The sequence below is a fragment of the Podarcis filfolensis genome (assembly GCF_964270895.1).
Source record: "Podarcis filfolensis genome assembly, chromosome: 6".
NCBI lineage: Eukaryota > Metazoa > Chordata > Lepidosauria > Squamata > Lacertidae > Podarcis > Podarcis filfolensis.
In genome coordinates this window covers 48,014,659-48,033,351 of record NC_139609.1, presented here as the reverse complement: position 1 = coordinate 48,033,351, position 18,693 = coordinate 48,014,659, and the positions used below count along the sequence as shown (strand labels likewise).

Below are 18,693 nucleotides of genomic sequence, written 5' to 3'. Positions count from 1 at the left end.
CTGTTGTGCACATAACATATAGCCCTGATCAGATTTCAGTCTTCCTCACAGGAAATGTTCACAGTTTTCATTACCAATTTTTAATTTAACTTATGCTTCAGCAATTCAGAAAACAAATATGATAGCCATTAGAAGGTCATGACAACATAGGAGGTACTAAAAAAAACTGGACATGTTTTGCTTAGAGATTAGACAGCTCAATCCTTTCCCTACTTGGGAGTAAGTGCTATTGAGTTCAATGTGATTTACTTCCAGGTAAGTGAGTAGAAGATTGCAGCCTAAGAGGAAATAAGATAGTTCTCTGGATTATTGAAAACTGCTATCATAAAGGAAACAGAGAATGCTTGCTACATGCACCAAGAGATAGGACTGAACTTTTAAAAAAAGTATTTAAACTGCAGTTTCACAGACTTCTGGTTGATGTTTGAAGCTGTTAATATCAATACGCATTCAGCAATAAGTTTTCTGAAGAATTTCCAGAGGAGTAGCCATATTAGTCTCTTGCAAAATAATCTTGTGGCACCTTACTAACAGATTTATTATGGCATAAGCTTTTGTGAACTCAAGCTGACAAAGTATGCCTGAGTCCATGAAAGCTTATGCCATAATAAATTTGTTAGTATTTCAAATGCGACAAGACTCTTGGATCATTTTTCTTAAGAAGTTATGGAACACTCTGGAGATTTAAGAGAAGCATGAATGAGCATCATTGGTGTGGATAAAGTCCAAGAAACCATGCTATTGTATCTGGCTGAGCTGGATTATCTCTGAGGTTACTTTTACTTCTATTATTCAGCTGGCACAGCCTAAACACCTTAGGTCACAAAGAATCACATATCTGCATGACAACCAGAACTCTGAAATAATGGATGGTAGTGTATTTTCCGAACTTCTTAAAATAAAAAAAACTCAACAATCTCAAATTAAATTTAACCAAAATGTAATGTAGCTTTTTTCCTTATTAAAACCATCACCAGCATAGTTTTAGGAATCACAAGCCTGCAGCAATTTCAAACACCAACCACTATAATTTCACTAGGAGTGATGTCAAATGGATCCAGCTTCCTTTTCTGATTCACCTAACTTCTGGCTCTTCTCACATCTCATTCCTCTCCAGAAACAAAAGAAGTCCTACGCCAGAACAAAGTAGGGACAATACCTCTCAGCACTGGAAATAATGCATAGTACTTAAGCTACAATCCTATGCATGCTTATTATGATAGGAAGCTGAAATGAAATCTGTGTAATTTTATTCCTGAGCACACAAGCAAAGGACTGGGCTGCAAGTTTTCTTACAGAAGCCAATATAGAATCAAAAGCTTAAAAAATCAGTTCAAAAACATCAGGACCAAAAACATTAAGCAAACATTTTGTGTCAGAAAGTGATAGAGAAGATAACATTTTTAAATAGATGAGTTTAGGTGAGATCATGAATACAGATACACGGTACAAAGAACTTACAATAGGAGGAAAGGGAAAGGAAAACGTGTGTTCTGGATTCTGCAGCCTAACAGCAGGTAGCTCTCGATTCTTAACAAAAACGAGCCTTATAAAAACGACTCGCTTAATGGGCACAGCGGAACACAGTAAGAGCAAAAGTTTACACCCCTCCAAGTACAGTTCTTTGCTTCTCCAGGAGAGAAAACGAGAGAAGAACCAAAGCCTGTCCCATTGGAGGGAAGAACAATAAACTTTTAATACAGATGCCCGACACTTAAGAACCACTACGATTGTAAACCTAAACACAATTAAACTTTTTTTTTTTAACCAAGTAGGTGTTGCTTCTTACCTGGTGGGTCCATTTCGATATAAAATATCAGCTCAGTTGAATATGGCATCATCACCTCCCTCCAGTCCGTGTCATCGCGATCCATATCCCACACTGTATTGTACATTGTGACAAACAGGCAGATGGGCGATCTCTGGGATCCCTCTTTGTGAGCTTCGTTTCTTTTAAATAAATAGAACAGCACACCACAAAATAAAGCTTAACCGCCCATAGCACGTACAAAAAAAGGGGGTGAGTGGGAGAGAAACTTTATTTAAGAATAACTCGATGGCTTCCTCTTCAGGAAAACCACTCCCCTCTCAGGAAGCGAGAGGAACCAAAGAAATGTTCTCTCTCTCTTTTTTTTTTAATTCCCTCCTTGCTTCGAGGATACTGAGGGTGGAAAGAAGCCACTTAGTCGAAATATGCAAAAAAAAGCGTGTGCGTGGAGGCAGAAGGAGAATTTTTGTTTTGTTTTGTGTTGGTTAAAAAGAAAAGTTTGAGGAAACTGAATGTCGCTCTCTCTCTAAAAAAAATATTAAAATATTAACAATCCTTCTGCTCTTCCCCCAAAGCGAGTGTGCGCCAGTGAAGGGGAACGTCTCCCTTCTCTCTGTCGCCTCAGGGCAAAGCCCAGCGCCGCCAGTCCAAGAGCACCGCTGCCCCCTTCGAAGCCCAGCGCTCACTGCTGCAGGCAGCAGCAGCAGCAGCTCCCGACCCGCTTCCCGCCGCGCACAAGCCCAGCGTCGGCCCCCGCGCGCTTTCTGGTGCTCGGCTATTCCCAACCCCACTCGGATTCATTTTAAAGAGGCTCTGAGGAGGCCCCAACCGCCGCCAACCGCCTCTATGCCGGGGATGAAGCTCCGCCTACCCGAGGGGGGGGAGAGAAGTGGGTGAGGGGCAGAGCGCGCGCGGGGGGGGGGGGGAGAACCCCGCCCCCACTTCGGTTAACCCTTTCATGCTTGCGCTGAAAGAGTATTTCACCTACGTAGTCTGGACGTGCGTAGAAACCGAAGCCGGGAGCCGGGGAGTTTCTGCTTCCAACTTTACCTCCACCTCTCTTCTGAGAGTCCACACACATACTGAAAGTAGCAGAGGGTAGGGTGGGCAGTGTAGCGATATGAGGGAGATTGCCTCCCGCTGGAGCAGCAAAAGATGGATAGGTGCCCCCACCCCGGCCGCCCAATCGCTCGCCTGCACCCTGTGAATGTAGACCCCGGTGCACAGAGGTAAATCGCCAGCATCAGAGACCATTCAGAGATAGGATCGACTCCCCCCGCCCCGTCTATATCCCCCTTTCCCTCCCAAACGGCACACAGGAGACGATGCACAAGAAAGTATGTGCTTACTTGCTGACTGACATGGGTTAACGCACAGGAGAGTAAGCGGTATGTTACCGTTGACCACATACTTCCTACATTTTTTGTTGGTATGATCCATCTTTGGATTTGCTTGCACTGGGACGGTGAACGTTTGTGGATAATGCGGTTGTGTTGTGCGAAAGGACTATATATTTTAATGTGTGATGCGTGTGAAACTGACACTGTCTGACTTAATGTGTGCATGGTGTTTCACTGTGCTGATGTGCAGCCATATAATATGCTAAGTGTGTATGAACATAACTGAAGCCATAATCAGCAGCCCATCAACTACAGAGCAGTGCCAGTGTCTCCAATGGGATTACTCCAAATTTGGTGGGATGTGGAGACTCCAGTCATGTGTACATGATCTGTTTATGGAGAGTTGTGAATGGGCACATATACAATGGTTGAACTTGTGCGGATGTGAAATGGCCAGCTTGGATATAAGAGTCATAACTGTTTTAGTATCTAATACATTATAGAAACTAAATTTGAATGGAAGCAAGGAATCAGTGCATGCATTCTTGGTCCTGCACAGCAAATTTTTCTACATGTGCATGAATTGGGTTGGCTACTGAAAGCAAAGGGAACAAAAATGTAGGGTGCTGCATGTACTGGGGGAGGGAACCCTGAAAATAGGAGTGTGTGTGTGTGAGAGAGAGAGAGAGAGAGAGAGAGAGAGAGAGAGAGAGAGAACTGTACCAAGCCCAGTTTATCTGTGCCTTCTATACAGCAGTGGCTAAGCACATCTAATTCTGGTTGGTTGTGTACATTTGTTACATGCATAAGAAGCAATATGCTCCAGTCACTCTATTAAACTCAGTGAAATTTCTATAGGTGAATATTCCAACATCTGTGACAGAGTGTATGGGAAGTGTTTAATCATATTGGCATGGTGCATATAATGTGGTGTGGCTAATTATGTGCAACTGACTGAAAGTTTGTGACCATGCAATCCAATTGTGGCCATGTTTACTTAGGAGTCACAGGGGCTTACTTCTCCAAGTATGAAGTCATAGGACTGCAGCCAGATTTGTGTATGTGGCAGATTGTGGGTGATGCGGTGTTTGTGCCTCGGTGTGATGTAATATTTGGAAGAGTGCTTAATCAATGTAATTTTATATGCATTTCATGATGGAGGAACTGTTATTGTAAAATTCATGTTGTGTAGTTTGTTGGCAGGACATGTGAGACAATGACTCCCGTAGAATTAGCTGCTCATCTAATACTTTTAACATGTATGTTTTAACCTGTCTAGTTAGGATCAGTCTTACATGTCAAGTCTGAAACAACCTGGGTCTGTTGACCATCCTTGCCAAATACTGATTGTAAAATGCTAGGCTGCAGTACTATTTCTGCTCCCACCTCCCTAACTACAGTATTCAAAATCTAACATGTTCATGTGTGATAGTTATTATTCACAGAAACTGGTGTTCACACAGTCCTTAACATTTTGAAGGAGTTATCCCATAATATTCAGGATAGTCTAGATAATCTGGTTCCAAATGTTTGTAATCTACTATGCACATGTGGAATCAATGAATACTCTCAGAGAAAACTTGGTTTTAAGCAGCATCTACCTATGTGAATGGTAATTTTTGTGATTAAATATCCTAGCCATACAACATTGTTTGTTGTCCTTAGGGATATCATATTGGAAAAAACTGTACACTACCATATCTGATGACTGCACACATTCCTTATTGCTGCATGTTCATGTTGTGTACATATATTGGGGAAGCTATAGCCAACCATTCCCTGATTTCACATCTGTGGAGAAGCCACTGCCTCCATCTAGCAACCATTGTTTTTAATTACAAGCTGAGGTTTAATGTATAGACAAGACCATTACATTCACTTTCCTAGTTAAAACATGCTTTGTGCTTGGAGCTACCCATGTTATCTTGATGAGTCAGCTTAAGTTTTGCACATGTGAAAATGGTGAAGTAATTTTAGGATATTCTTCAATGTCTCTGTCTTCAAAGACAGAACTACCGTAATTGGTTTAGAGTTTTGGGAACAGGAGTTTGCGTATTTTGTTCAAAGGCTGAGCTTCTTTACCCTGCCACAAACGAAGGCAAGTTATTGAAGCAGGTGACAAAGTGACAAGACAAATAAATGGTCTAGGTATGTTTCTGAACTTTGTGGCACGAGAGGTCCTGAGTGCTTTGATTAGGATAGCTGCAGAAACAATGTTATTTGTTGCCAGTGTAAAATATAGGCATACAATTCTACCTTTCCTCTCCTTATTTAAGGCAAGAAGTCGCATATTACGTCTCTGGCTTGCTGCCAGGATACACGCCAGCTCGGCAGGCGGGTAGAAAGTGGCGGGGGTGGGGAGGAGAACGCGGATTAGTTAGCCCAGTTTGCGAGAGCCGCTTTGCTTGTCTTTTGTCTGAGAGGAAGCATCGAGCTTGAGGATTGGCTGAACGGCCCTCGGCAGAACTACCCAATAGGAAGGAAAGAAATCCAGCCGGCCGGATGGCGATTGGCTGGAAGCCCCAGTTACTAAGCGGGACAAAGAAAAGAGGGTAAAGGGAGGGGGGAGCTGGAGTGGAGAATGAAAGAGCTTGCAGTGCCCACCTCCGTTCTTCCCCATCAGACTCCACCCCCCCCCCGCTTCTTCCTTTCGCTAAATGGTGTTTTACTACTCACATGAACAATAGACACAAGTGATGCATTACGAATGCCACCGATGAAATCTGGGCACCTCCTGGGTCGGCTGAAGATGTCTCAAGATCTAGCCGTCCCATACAGAATATTCGAAAATAATTGAGAGGCAACACGCAGCATTAAGGAGAGCTATGGTTTCAAACGCACCGTGGATAAAACTGCACACAACGTTCGCTGCTCTGCTCCCTCACCCGCTTTGCTTCCTTGTGTTGGCGTTCAGCCCAGTAACCCCGGTGCCCTTTCCAGCTGTTTGGAGAGATGGAAGCGAGCTGGAACTTAACACTTCAACGTACAACTCAAAAGATTTCGAGTGACTTTACAAATAATAGTAATAATGAGTTCAGTTCTAGTCAGATACTCTTAAGGCACTTTATAACTACATGCTCCTATTTAATCACTCCTTTTGAATGAACGTCAGGTCTAAAGAGATGCCTGGCCACAGCTGAGAAATAGCGTCTGTCAATTGTACAGATAGCGAGGTAATAAGAGCAACCTTCAGAAACTGAGAAACAAATATTAAAAGGGGACAGAGATTGTACTTTTCGCTGCATCTAAATCAGGAATAGCTAACCTTTGGCCTTGCAGATGCTTGACTACAACAACTCCCATTATACCTGACCATTGGCTACAGAGTTGGGGGGGGCAACATCTTGAGGGCCACAAGTTAGCTGCCTCTGTCTTAAATATATATTATACAGGTCCAGGTGATATGAACTGATATTTACTCCAATGACTGTCAGCATGATCCTAGTCATGTTCACTCAGAAGTAAAGCTTACTGCATTCTGTGGGATGGATGATTTCTTAGAAAGTCAAGAATTGCAGTCTCTCTCACACACCTTTAAATTACATTGTTGTGCTTCCTCATAACCAGATGCTGAGTCTTTTTACACCAAAGTAAGTCCCCCTGAGTTCAATATAGCTTGCTTCTGAGGAAGTAGGCTCAGGACAATTTGCAGCTTATGCAGCACTACTGTACTTGTTGCAGCTGACCCAAAACGAGAGGTAATGTGATGCTGTAGTCAGGCTGCAAGCCAAGAAAACTAGAAACAGCACTTTGCAATCATTTTTCAATGAGATGTTTGAAACTACCTTTAGTCAGTGTAATAGATATAGGCCTCAACAAAGTTCAGCTTTTGAGAGAAAAGGAGTATCTCTTTAAGTAAAGAAAGCAAGAGTCTTCTAGAAAATTTAAAACAATGGCAGGGTCACAGGAGCACGGCTTGGAAGGACACATTTACTTGAATGGTGATGGGTGGAATTAATTTGATGTCAAATGGTGATGTGGGGGAGCTCATAGATGCTTGAAGTTACACACAAAGTTGACATCAGAATTGTTATATACCTATCTATTTCACGGAAAAAGACATTTCTGCCTGTAAAATGTCACTGATTCTCTTCACAACTTTCACAGTTTTGATGAATGTTCATGATGTAACCCTTCCTCCGTGAACTCAGCACACATTTTGAGACACAGAGCTTAATTAAACCACAGCTTCAAATGTAACATTGGAAGCAGTATTGAAAGAGACTGCTTTTCTTCTTTTAAAGGTGTTTTTCATTGCTCTGAAAACCAAGCAACTGATAATTTCTCAATCCATAGCAATACATATTATACATTCAGATGATACAATATTTGTGCCAGTAAACCAATCCCCCTGCTGATGGGGGTTTTGGTGAATACTAAAAATGAATAAAATGGTGTTGAATAATTAGAAGCCTACATTCACTTTACAGAAGTATAGCAATAGAGATTTTTAAGTTTACTGCTGCTGCTTGAATAATCTCTGTAGGAAGTAATTGAAAGAAAGCTGCTGCTACAGTAACCAGATTCCTTGAGGGAGAGAGAGCGCTGCATAAAAGCGTAGCTTTCATTCAAGTAATTCACTCTAGATAAATTAATTTATATCCATATTCACTCTCTGATTAATCTATGATAGGAATATATGCCCCCTTTCTTTTAACATTTTAAATAAAAAATATGAGAAATTATTTCAGTATGTTTCTGTTCAACACCCTCTAATAGAAACAGTGAATCCCAGAAGAATATTATGAGACACTGCGGGGATGGGGGGTGTTTCCTCCAGATCTTGCTGACTCCAACTTCCATCCAGCCCCGCTGCAAACATGACCAATGGTCAGGAATGATGGCCAGTCCAGCAATTCCAGTTGGGTGATAGGTTCCCCACCCCTGATTTAATGCAATGACATTGACATTCAGTGTAAATGTGTGTAGGAATAATGTGTCATCCTAACCATGTCTACTCAGAAATAGTTTTCAGAAGTACAAAAAAAAACACCCATTTAAAAACAAAACTTAAGGGAGGGTGGCAAAAAAGCCCACAGACTGAGCATGCTCTATTGGCAAATAATCTTGACTAATGGAGTGTGGGAGTAGGATGGAATAGAGCATCTGGAATTCTGAAAAGGGGCACTCCACACTACAAGATTTTGTTGCAGGTCCCACTTGTATGTATTAATTGCAACTAAATGCAGAAAGGTATACCCAAGTTTATTTTATTGTAATTAAACCCCCTCCATCAATTCCATTATATATAGATACTGTACAGAGATAGCTAGATAGCTAGGCCAGATAACTTTGCACAATGTTCAGATTAATAGAGGGTTTTCTCCATGTGTCCTATACACAGCCTAAACATGCCACATTCCCTCTTAGCCCAAGCAGTATTTCATGGGTCCCATGATCTTTGGTCCCATATAATAAAGGTGATGATATGATGACAATCTAAAAACACTAGAAAGTTTAGAAACCAACACTCTGCCCACTCTCCAATGCAACAAAGGTTCACATTGTCAACTGCTATAAACTCTCTTTCATTTCCTTGCATTTGACAATTTGTACTTTGAGGCAGGATTAAATATTAAAGACCCAAGTGTTTTCATGTGTTTTGCAAAAAGCCAGAAGAGCTTCCAGCTGAATATGCTGAACACAGAAAAGCCATCTGAGCCAATCTGCTGGGTTTCTTTTGGGCAATGCTATAAAAATGTGATAACCAGCGACCTGATTTAGGCTCCAACATGCTTCTACAGCTAAATAGGGAGACAGTATATGGTGAATCACCACTTCCATGGAGATTGCAATGCACCTAGCACTGGTGGAAGAATATCAAGACAGAGCCCATAGCAGAAGTACACATTTGATAGGAGAAGATATGGGTTGTGTAGCCCCTCTTGAGCACAAAAGAGAGCAAAAGTCCTTTCATTTCCAGATTGGGTTCCTTGGCATAAATGGCACAGCTTGCAGAACATGGGCTGTACCCTTTGCAACTTTGCAAAGGTGGAAGGTCGATCAAGCTTCATTCAACACTGCAGCTCTGAATAGCCCTGGGTCCTACCCTGCTGAAACCCATTTAAAACCTCAGAGCTAGAATTGGGATAGCTGATCTCAGTGGGCAGCTCATTTAACCTCTTGGGGAGGTGGTGAGTAATGAAACATTATCTTTATATTGAATGCTGCTTTCTCCTTCCTCATTTGTGTCCATTTCCCCCCAAAGTGACATTTCCCACCATGGAAACAGTAGGATCCCTTTGGAGACTGAATGATAATAATAATATTTATACCCCACCCATCTGACCACTGTGGGTAGCTTCCAGAAAAATATAAAAAATAATAAAATGCCAGACATTAAAAATTTCTTTGAACAGGGCTGCCTTCAGATGTTTTCTAAAAGTTGCTTCATTCTTGATCTCCCTGATATCTCATGGGAGGGTGTTCCACAGAGGGGGCGCCACTGCTAAGAAGGCCCTATGCCTGGTTCCCTGTAACTTCACTTCTCACAGTTACAGATAGGTAGCTGTGTTGGTCTGCCATAGTCAAAACAAAAATTTTTGTTTTCACTTCTCACAGTGAGGGAACCACCAGAAGACCCTTGGAAGTGGACCTCAGTGTCTAGGCTGAATGATGGAGGTGAATGATGGCTGAAGCCTTTTATGGCTTTAAAGATCAGTACCAACACTTTGAATTGTGCTCAGAAATGTACTGGGAGCTAGTGAAGATCCTTTAGGATTGGTGTTATATGGTCTTGGTGGCCACTCCCAGCCACCAGTTATTTTGGATTAGTTGTAGTTTCCGAGTCACCTTCAAAGGTAGCCCCAAGTAGAGCGCACTGCAGTAAACCAAGTGGGAAATAACCACAGCATGTACCACTCTGATGAGAAAAATTGGAGAGAGATGTTAAAATTAATCTCCTTATGCAATTAATCAAAATGTGGTCAGCCTACGTGTTTGCAGATATTATGCATTATTATGAGTGTGTGAATATGTATACATATATGCAATGTATTCACCATCTCTTTGATAGACATACACACACAGTCCAGTCATGTTCTCCTCAACTCTCTCCCCTTCCTGTTCTCTGAAAAACTCCAGCACAATCTGCCTTACATTCACAGTGGTGCTGCAGTAAAAATACTCTAACTTTGACCCACCAAGTAGACAAACCATTTTACACGCCACAGAGAAAAGCAAGATTCCCTCAGGACCAGACCAAACTGATCTGATCTCAGATAAATTTCCTTCCTGTGTACAAATATGGCTATCAGACTCTGAATGTGAAAGTAAGCCTGGACTGTTAAGCATCCCCAGTGGAAATTTTCAAAGCAGTACAGCAACAATTGTCCAGATCTTCCAATACTGTATTATATTTCTGTTTGCAGTGGTGGCACTGCAAAGGAACACTGGGGAGAGAGGACGAAGCAGATTCTGTGGGAACAAGCTCTGTGTTGCATGTCTGAGCTGTTAAGGATATGTGGAAAAAGCTTTCTTTTTTATTCTCATTCAGCAACCGCAGTTCTGGCTGCAGTCCCCAACAGTGCCATCCATGGTCGTCTTGTCAGTGGTAGTGGTGAGGAGCACAAGCAAGTAATTTTTCTGAAGAGATAGCTGCCTGCCTTTGCCATGGCTTATCAACAGAATGGCAATAGCCAAGTTTTGGAGTGACTCTATTACTTCCCCTTTTTTTTCCTTTTGGCAGATTTAAATAAAGATGGCAGTCTTAGTTATTCACTCTGCTCCAAGCTTCAAATGAAATGTTACCATGCCCTGTTAGCCACCCAGCACAGAGAGAACTGTATTTGCATAGTGAAGTACCCATATATTTTGTGACTGCAGATTGTATAATAAAATGAGAAACAGCCACACATGGTTCATAAAGGCAAATGAAATGGGAAAACAATCCCTTAGTCAAAACAGGTGCCAATAGTGCAAATCCTATACATGTCTACTTAGAAGTAACCCCTGCTGAGTTCAATGGGACATATTCCTATCAAGTGAGTAGCCTAAATGATTTCAAGCCTGTTCACTTAATTTGATTTGTGGCCCTCCTTGACATAGTTTCACTGGAATTTATCAGACTCCCAAATTGCCGCTGGCTGGTGTGCAGCAAAGTGATGGCAGTGGTAGAGTGTTCTTTTTCCAAGGGTGAGTGTTGCCATCCCCTTTCCCAACAGATAGCAAACTCTCTCCATAATACATCAAGATGACTGGCCACCTTTAAAAGGAACAATATCACTTGCACAAGACTGTAACAACAGCAAAGTCAGCTGTCTTGTATCAACCAATGTTGCAGTGAAACAGAGCCACCCAAGGTCAGGTGATGGTTCCTGCACCCTTGAGGGGACATCTTAGGTTTGCAGAAAAACTCTATTTAAAAAGAAACAAACTAAAAAAATGAGAAGATTGAGGATTGTTCACAGAACCCTGACAGCATGAGAGCAGAGTGCAGGAACAACCAGTTTCTGTGCTGGGTGACCATCAGACCTAGAGCTAATGCATCACTGAACCCCAATTCTCTTTATGTTCCTTTAATTTATTATGGAGCACACCCCATTTGCAGCTTAAAGGGTCTATTGGAAGTGATTAATTTGATTCGGAGGGAAATATTTCCTCTGATCCAAATTAACTCTTCCCCATATACACTCATAGAAAGGACTATTTAAACTATAAAAGCTACATGCCTCCTAACAGTTTGAAGGGTTTGGGAGAGGGGAGATACTGAGGAAGCTACAGCATTAGGCATCCCTTGATGCCAATTTCCTCCTGAACTCTCCTATACAGTCAGGGCAAGCTAACTATTCCACCCTTCAAGTGCTGGATTGGAGAGTTCAGAGACAGTTACCCAGCTCTGAACTTGTCTAATATTCTACTGTGTGAGGAGTTTCCTCATTATTTCTTCCCTCACCCCAGTTCTTTGAGGGGCCTGATCTTGTGTCTCATGAAAGCATTCATGGTAATTTGTTTGACTAAACTTGAAGAATCTAGCAGGATTTGGGCTAGGCTACATGCATTATTTTATCTCCTCCTCTCTCTTCCATGGGGAAAATGTATTTATGTATATTTATTGAGTGGGCCTGATGAATAATGTAGCCAGATATCCCTTATTTCAAAAACCAAAAACACCAAACATGTCTTCTTTTAGTATAGGATAAGTTTCTGAGTCACCACTTATTCTATGTGCTCAATTATACTATCATTAAAATACGGAATTACAATCTATTTTGGAACAGGGTCGACTTTCATGGACCTTTCTTTAAAATCTGTGTTAATACTTGCAGTCCTTGGAAGAGTATGTCCATAGAGCTAGAGGCTATTAAGTATAGCTCTTGCCCTGTCCACAATTGCTCTATCCACACCTCATCTTGTGTACAGATTGTAACCAATTATGTTGTCTCTCATCCTTGATTGTACTTGCAAAGTCCCTGACTTTCACCATATGTCCGTGAGTAACTCATTTAACAGGGAAGAGATCTTTGCTTAGCTATTTTTCTCAGTTCAATCTTACAGACCAGGACAAGCAGAAGCTGCAGCAGGAATTAAAAAAAAATTCTGACAGCATAATTTTGGTACATAGAGAAGGAAACCTTGCAGTCCTTCTGCTATTTTATAAGGAACAAGCAGTCATCTCTTTCCCAATGCTACAACTCCCGTCTCATAAAAACGCCTAGTTTCTTCACTAAAGTTGCCTCCAGACTGTCAGTACCTTGTGGGAAGGATTCAATCTCATACTGTAAATTTTTGCAATTAAAATGGATTAAAGTGTTTTGGCGCAACAAATCCACTTTTACAAATGTGGACTTTCTGCAGTGAGGAAAGTGAAGAGAACATACACTAAAAAGTGTGGGTAAATGACAGATTAACAGGTAGGTGTGTAACCACCACGTAAGCAAACTGGGGTGAATGCAAGGTGAATGCTCATTGTTGTACAACCTCCCCCAAAACAAATCAGAACAAAGGCTCAGTAAAGACTGGATATCATATAATCTCCATGTAAGCTTTATGCAAACAATTCAGGATGAATACTCAATAAAAAGGTCATTGGAGGAACCCCAACTACTGCATGACCCCATCTCAATCACACGCTTTTAGGAAATCTTCCTTGTTTCAAAAACTCCCTATTCTAGAATAAAAAATAGCCCCATTTGCACGTTAAATTTTATAGGCACTCTGACTTTTTCACATGCTCAGTTCTTCGAAAGGAGTTTGCAAATTCAGGGGTGCCAACTTGAGTAAAATATGTGGGGAGCAGTTAAACATAATTGATCACAAGATGTGGCGCATGTACAACATTTGAATGGCAATGCCCACTTTGAGGGGAGACCCCTCAAATATTTTATGGGGGGGTCGAAAGGACCTCAATCCCTAGGAGTTGGCTTCTATGGTTGCAATATATGCAGAGATCTATACTTCTTTATAATATGCTGCTTCAATTCATTGTTTCCATAAAAAAGCTCATTTTTGTGCTTAATTTAGAGGAGGGCTATTCTTGTTCATTCTACATCTGAGGGTGCTTTCATCTGATTTTAGAGTCCAGGTTTGATGGGTGTGACCCTGTCTTTTAAATAGGATGATATCGACTTCCTAAATAATAATGCATTTTGGATATTGTATTTAGGAAGCCATCAGTGGGATCACATCTGTTTATACCAAGCTGGAGTGTGACTCCAGACATGTAATGTAGCCTGTGGTCTCTATAGTAAATGCCATTTTCAGTGAAAATTAGAAAGGTTTTTCTATGGCCTTGTTGGAGATTTTCAGGCTGGGGGCTTTCCTGCCCCAACTAGGAATGCTGTTGAGGCAGTTCTCGTCTCCCTAGAGGTGTGGGAACGGAGGAGTGTCACGCAGATCCCACTGACAGATCTGTAATCTTGTTGTCTTCACCAGCAAAAAGGGTGCGTGACTGTGATCCAGGACTCAGAGCTGTGGAGGGGGCTTGCAAAGATGAGTAAAGGAAGGAGAGGCCTTGAGGGCATGAAAAATTTACAAAGGCCACATTATTTCTTAATAAGTTGAACTAAACATTCAGACGCAGACACCACAAACAAATCTTTGTTGGGGGTATCATTTCCCTCCAATAGCACACATGCAATTTGTGCCTTCAAAATGACCCATTTTACCATAATGCATGGTTGCTTGGCTACGTTCGCTCTCCTTGTACATTTTCTCAGATGGAAACATGGTTATGTTTGCTTGGAAGACGCGGCTTTTTCCTGGCTTCCCTTCCCTAAGGGACACACACGGGACAAGAGCAACCTCTTAGCATCAGGCAAAAATTGCAGCTGCTATATGAAAGTTTATTTATTTTTTTTACTCTGAAGAGCAGTCATGAAAACATGACTCCACTTTAATGGTAAGACAGTGGTGGGGCAGGAGAAAAGATAGAATGCAAGAGTTTGTTTATTTATTTATGCTATTTTTATACTGCTTAGTTACTGTAGTTTTTAAGCCATGTTTAAAAATTAATCCAAGACCCCAGAAAACTTATTTAAAATGCCTGCCTAAATAGAAGGTTCTTTGTCAAGTGCCTCAAGTTCAGCAAGGAGGGGGCCTGTCTAATCTTAGCTGGGGGGGGGGGGCAGAATTGGGTCCACCATGCTGAATGTAGGGTTTCTGCTGGATACAAGCTATGCATCTGAGCTATGGGGGACCACTAACAGAGACACCCCAGGGCACATGTGCCCTAATGCTAAAGAAAAGTAAGCAAATACTGGGTGCCTTTTCTTTACCAATGAGGCGCTACAACCAGCCTCCACTCATTTGGGAATGGGGGGATGCACTACAATCTGTAGGAAGACTTGAGCTCCAGCACCTTTAATTTGAAAACTCAAACAGAAAAATTTCATTAGAAACTTTGCAAAGTTGTTATTAGTTGTCCGATTAAATTCCACATTTTATACAAAGAAAAATTGCTCATTACAGGATGAAATCCACTGATAAGTTATTTCTTTTTGTCTCTCTCTCTCTCCCCGCCCCCAATTTCAGTTTATCCCTTGACTTTTCTAAAACATAAAATAAAATGTAGGAATCACACAGAAGCAGGTTGCATTTAGCTAGGTGTGACAAGCTTTCCTACACAGCTGTTTTAAAATATATGGTGTGTTTCCATTCAGTTTATCCCTCCTTGCTCTTATTCTACTATATAAGTGATAATATATCCCAAAGACAACCTCAAATCTTATATAAATTGGATGATGGTGTGGAAAGAGAATGACAGCCTCTCTTTTCTCTTCCTCTAAGGACCTGAAACATGTTAGAAGGGCAGGGGGCATATAAGAATGGGGTTTCTCATCAAATCAGTCACTGTTATCAGTGCAAGAAGCATAGTTAAGCTGATTACATTTAGACCCCAGAACCTGTTTCTAAGATCACATGAAGGGTTTGTAAATTCTGCTACTGAATTAACCACAGCCAGTCCTCACATGTTTGGGACCCAGATTGTTTCCAGATTGCAGGGTGCTGCTTTGATACAGACTTGAAACCTTGCATTTTAGAAACTGGACACTATCCAGAATGGTTCAGAAGACAGAACGCTAGATTTAAATCTAGGCGATGCAAGCTCAAGGTCGAGATTCATTTGACCCTCTCAGATTAAATTGGTAATGATACAGACACATGGTAGCTCTTCCTATTGCAGCCACTAGCTCAACTCCCTAGCTTCTGGCACTTCCATGAGCATGGCAGATGACTCACCTGAACCATTTGCCATCAGCAGAGAGGCTGTAATTTTGCCCAATAGTGCAATCCTTCAAAATGTGGATTGGGTTCAGCCTGTGATAAACTATTCAGATGACCAATTCTCATCCTGGGCTACCAGATGGCTACTCGAAGAGCGAATGAGTGCATGTGATTAACAGAGGAGCTCACCTTGCTGGCACTTCCAGTAGGAAGGGCTACCTCGTGCTTTTAGACCTATGGCTTTAGAGGATTATGAAACCACAAAAAAGTTAGCTTTGGCTCTACACTGCACTGAGTGATCATGAGATGTTTATTGTCTAGCGGGTAAAGGCAAGGTAAATACTGCAGCACTGATTAATGGACCAACATACCAGTGCAACATTTAATAACAACAGTTTCTAGGCCAAGAACCTGCCATAAAATGAAAACCTGAATTGTTCCTATGCAAATCACAGTGACTAGGTTAACACAAAATTCTCCCCCTCCCCCTTTGAAACAGTAAGAGCTTTGTAAAAGCTGCCAGCTCCTGAAGAAGCAACTTTTATTACCCAGATCTCCCAAACTCTTACCTTTCCTAGTCAAACAGAAATCCAAACAATACAGGTTTTGCATTGATAGCACCTTGGAGGCAAGCAACCTGTGCTTTCTAGGGTTAATTTAACTACACAGGTTGTGTTTTTTTTAAATAACAATGGGGAAGGATGGGAGATGACAAAGGGCACATGGGATGGAGGTGATGACTACGAAATTGCAACACTAAAGAGGTGCTTTTTTTCTAGAAACATAGGTGCCGGTACTCTCGCCATGAAGTCGTTACAGTAAGTGCCACACTTTTTAACAACAAAAGAGGTGCGGGTACTGCATACCGTTGAGTACCCCCTGGGGCACTTGTGTGCACGGTGAGGAACACAGGCATGCCTTTAAGTGCACACTTCCATGTAGTATGTGCACATGTGCAACAGCCTTCTAAAATTACACAAAATGCAGTAAAATCCAAGCTTTCAAGCCAAAGCAAGAATCACAATATCCTTACTGATTTCAGCAGAACTGTATATTAATCAATGGAAATAGTAACAAGGTCAGAAGGCTGTTTCCACCCACCATTCTGAATTGTAAAAGACAGACTTCGCCTCCTTGCCTTGCTTGAGAGCTTCCCACAGTATTTGGATATCCTTTGTCGGACACAAAATTCTGAGATAGATGGAGATTTGGTTTAGCCATGTGCATTGGTTTAACCCTGAAGAACAGCAAGTAAGGCTATTGTCCTGAGCATGCCAACTTACACAAATTCTGTGTTTCTATGACATATGAAACATTTTCCTGCATCATCCTGAATCACCTGAAAATGAGGTCCTCTGTGGGCTGATTTCATGCAGCATGCATTCAATAACCATGTGCCGTGTGTGTGTCATAATTGGCAATGTAGTGCCAGTGGAAGAGTGCGTGCAATCTCGTCTTCATATCTGTGGAGAAACTTCCCCACATCCCTCAAAATGTCATTGCTACATCCATGAATTATTGGGCCTGTATGAAAGCATCCTTAGTTCTCCAACACCTTTGTTTGTATAGTAGCATGGCATTGGGCAATTCTTTTGACATTGTTGAAATAGGCAATCAACATGAATTATGGGTGGCGAAGCCTGGCCTTAAAAGACTTCTGTCTGTCCTGGGCAGAGATTCAGCTTCATTATTTTGGTAAGGTGTCACTACACATCTCTGCAGCGTTACATAAAGTAAAACAATTATCAGCCAGGAAGTGCTGTGTTTTCATTTGTGGTTTCTTGTGATGAGGAGGTGGTGAGGGAGTGCGGGGATGCAGGAAAACTGGTCCACATGCCAGGAAAGGCAGTAGAAGTGACAATCATCATGCACAACAGTGGTGGGATTGTTTGACGGGATAGAGAAGAACTTGCAATTCCTGGAGGCGTAGAAAGACAAGGGCTAGGAAACAGGCTGCAGCAAGTCCCCTGGGAGAGACATTTTAGCTGGAAGGAAAAGGTTTTTACAATAGCACTGGAATAGTAGCATGAGAATGAACTGATGGTTTTCAAGTGACAACAACTAAAAAAGCCCACTTTCACTTTGGATGGATAAGCAATCTACAGCAGCATCAGCAGATTACTTAAAGAGGATTTTAAATACGACAGTAGACTGTTTCAAGCCTGCAGCATGCTCCACCTCAAATCAAAAACTCTTTAAATTTTAGATGTTGAGCCAATCATGGAAAATTAATTTTTAATATATAAATAAAATTGAATGGAGTAATGAATTGCACAGACTAAACCAAGATTCAAAATGAGGGTTCTGCTTGGATTTTAACTAGAACTTCTACCCGTGAAAAGATATGCATTAGCTTACTGTATAAAAGTTTTTTATTCATTATCTTACCGATGAAGTTTCTAAGGAGGCACATGCTTTGAATGCAAAAGGTCCCAGGTTCAATACTTGGCACCTCCAGTAAAAAGATCAGGTAACAGGTGATGTGAAATACCTTTCTTTGCCTAAGACTTGAGAGTTGCTATCAGTTTGAGTAGACAATACTAGGTTGAATAGCCTAATATTCTGACCTAACTGGTATAAGGCAGTTGCTGCTGATGTCCATCATTATACATCTCTTGACTAGGCACTATGAACAAAAATATACTGTTTGCAATGTCTATTTAGCTGAAACTTACTATTTGTAGAAAGTATTAAAACTATCACCTTATTAAGACACCATAAAATTAATTTTAAGCGGTTAAGCACTATAATACTTGGTTAAAAGAAAGTGGTCTTTGATCAAATTGACAGTCCTAATTGTGTTCTATGAGTGCTACACTTGCAATAAAAACAATGTCATCATCACCATCACTTTATTTGCTGCCTCTCTCTCTCTCTCTCTCTCTCTCTCTCTCTCTCTCTCTCTCAAAACAGCTTACAATA

The 18,693-nt window shown here is 41.4% G+C and overlaps 1 protein-coding gene and 1 long non-coding RNA gene across 5 annotated transcripts in view; one reads left to right on the top strand and one right to left on the bottom strand.

Annotated features, from left to right (window-relative positions):
- LOC310765352 (phosphatidylinositol 3-kinase regulatory subunit gamma) overlaps window positions 1-18,693 on the bottom strand; it is a 243,912-nt gene that overhangs the window by 47,843 nt on the left and 177,376 nt on the right. The window contains exons 9-10 of one of the 4 annotated variants that reach the window (XM_083620186.1): window positions 5,950-6,048; window positions 1,790-1,950 (exon numbers count right to left, since the gene is read on the bottom strand). The exons of 2 other annotated variants lie outside the window; for them this stretch is intronic. In XM_083620186.1, the coding sequence (XP_083476312.1) occupies window positions 1,790-1,950; window positions 5,950-6,048 (260 nt within the window). Of the gene's footprint in view, window positions 1-1,789; window positions 1,951-2,756; window positions 3,131-5,949; window positions 6,049-18,693 lie in introns of those variants that run through there. One more of the 4 variants, XM_083620189.1, reaches the window with a different exon arrangement.
- Window positions 3,052-18,693, top strand: part of LOC310765370 — a 75,919-nt gene continuing 60,277 nt past the window's right edge. Inside the window, exon 1 of the long non-coding RNA XR_014549547.1 lies at window positions 3,052-3,156. This is a non-coding gene — a long non-coding RNA (uncharacterized lncRNA). The remainder of the gene's footprint in view (window positions 3,157-18,693) is intronic.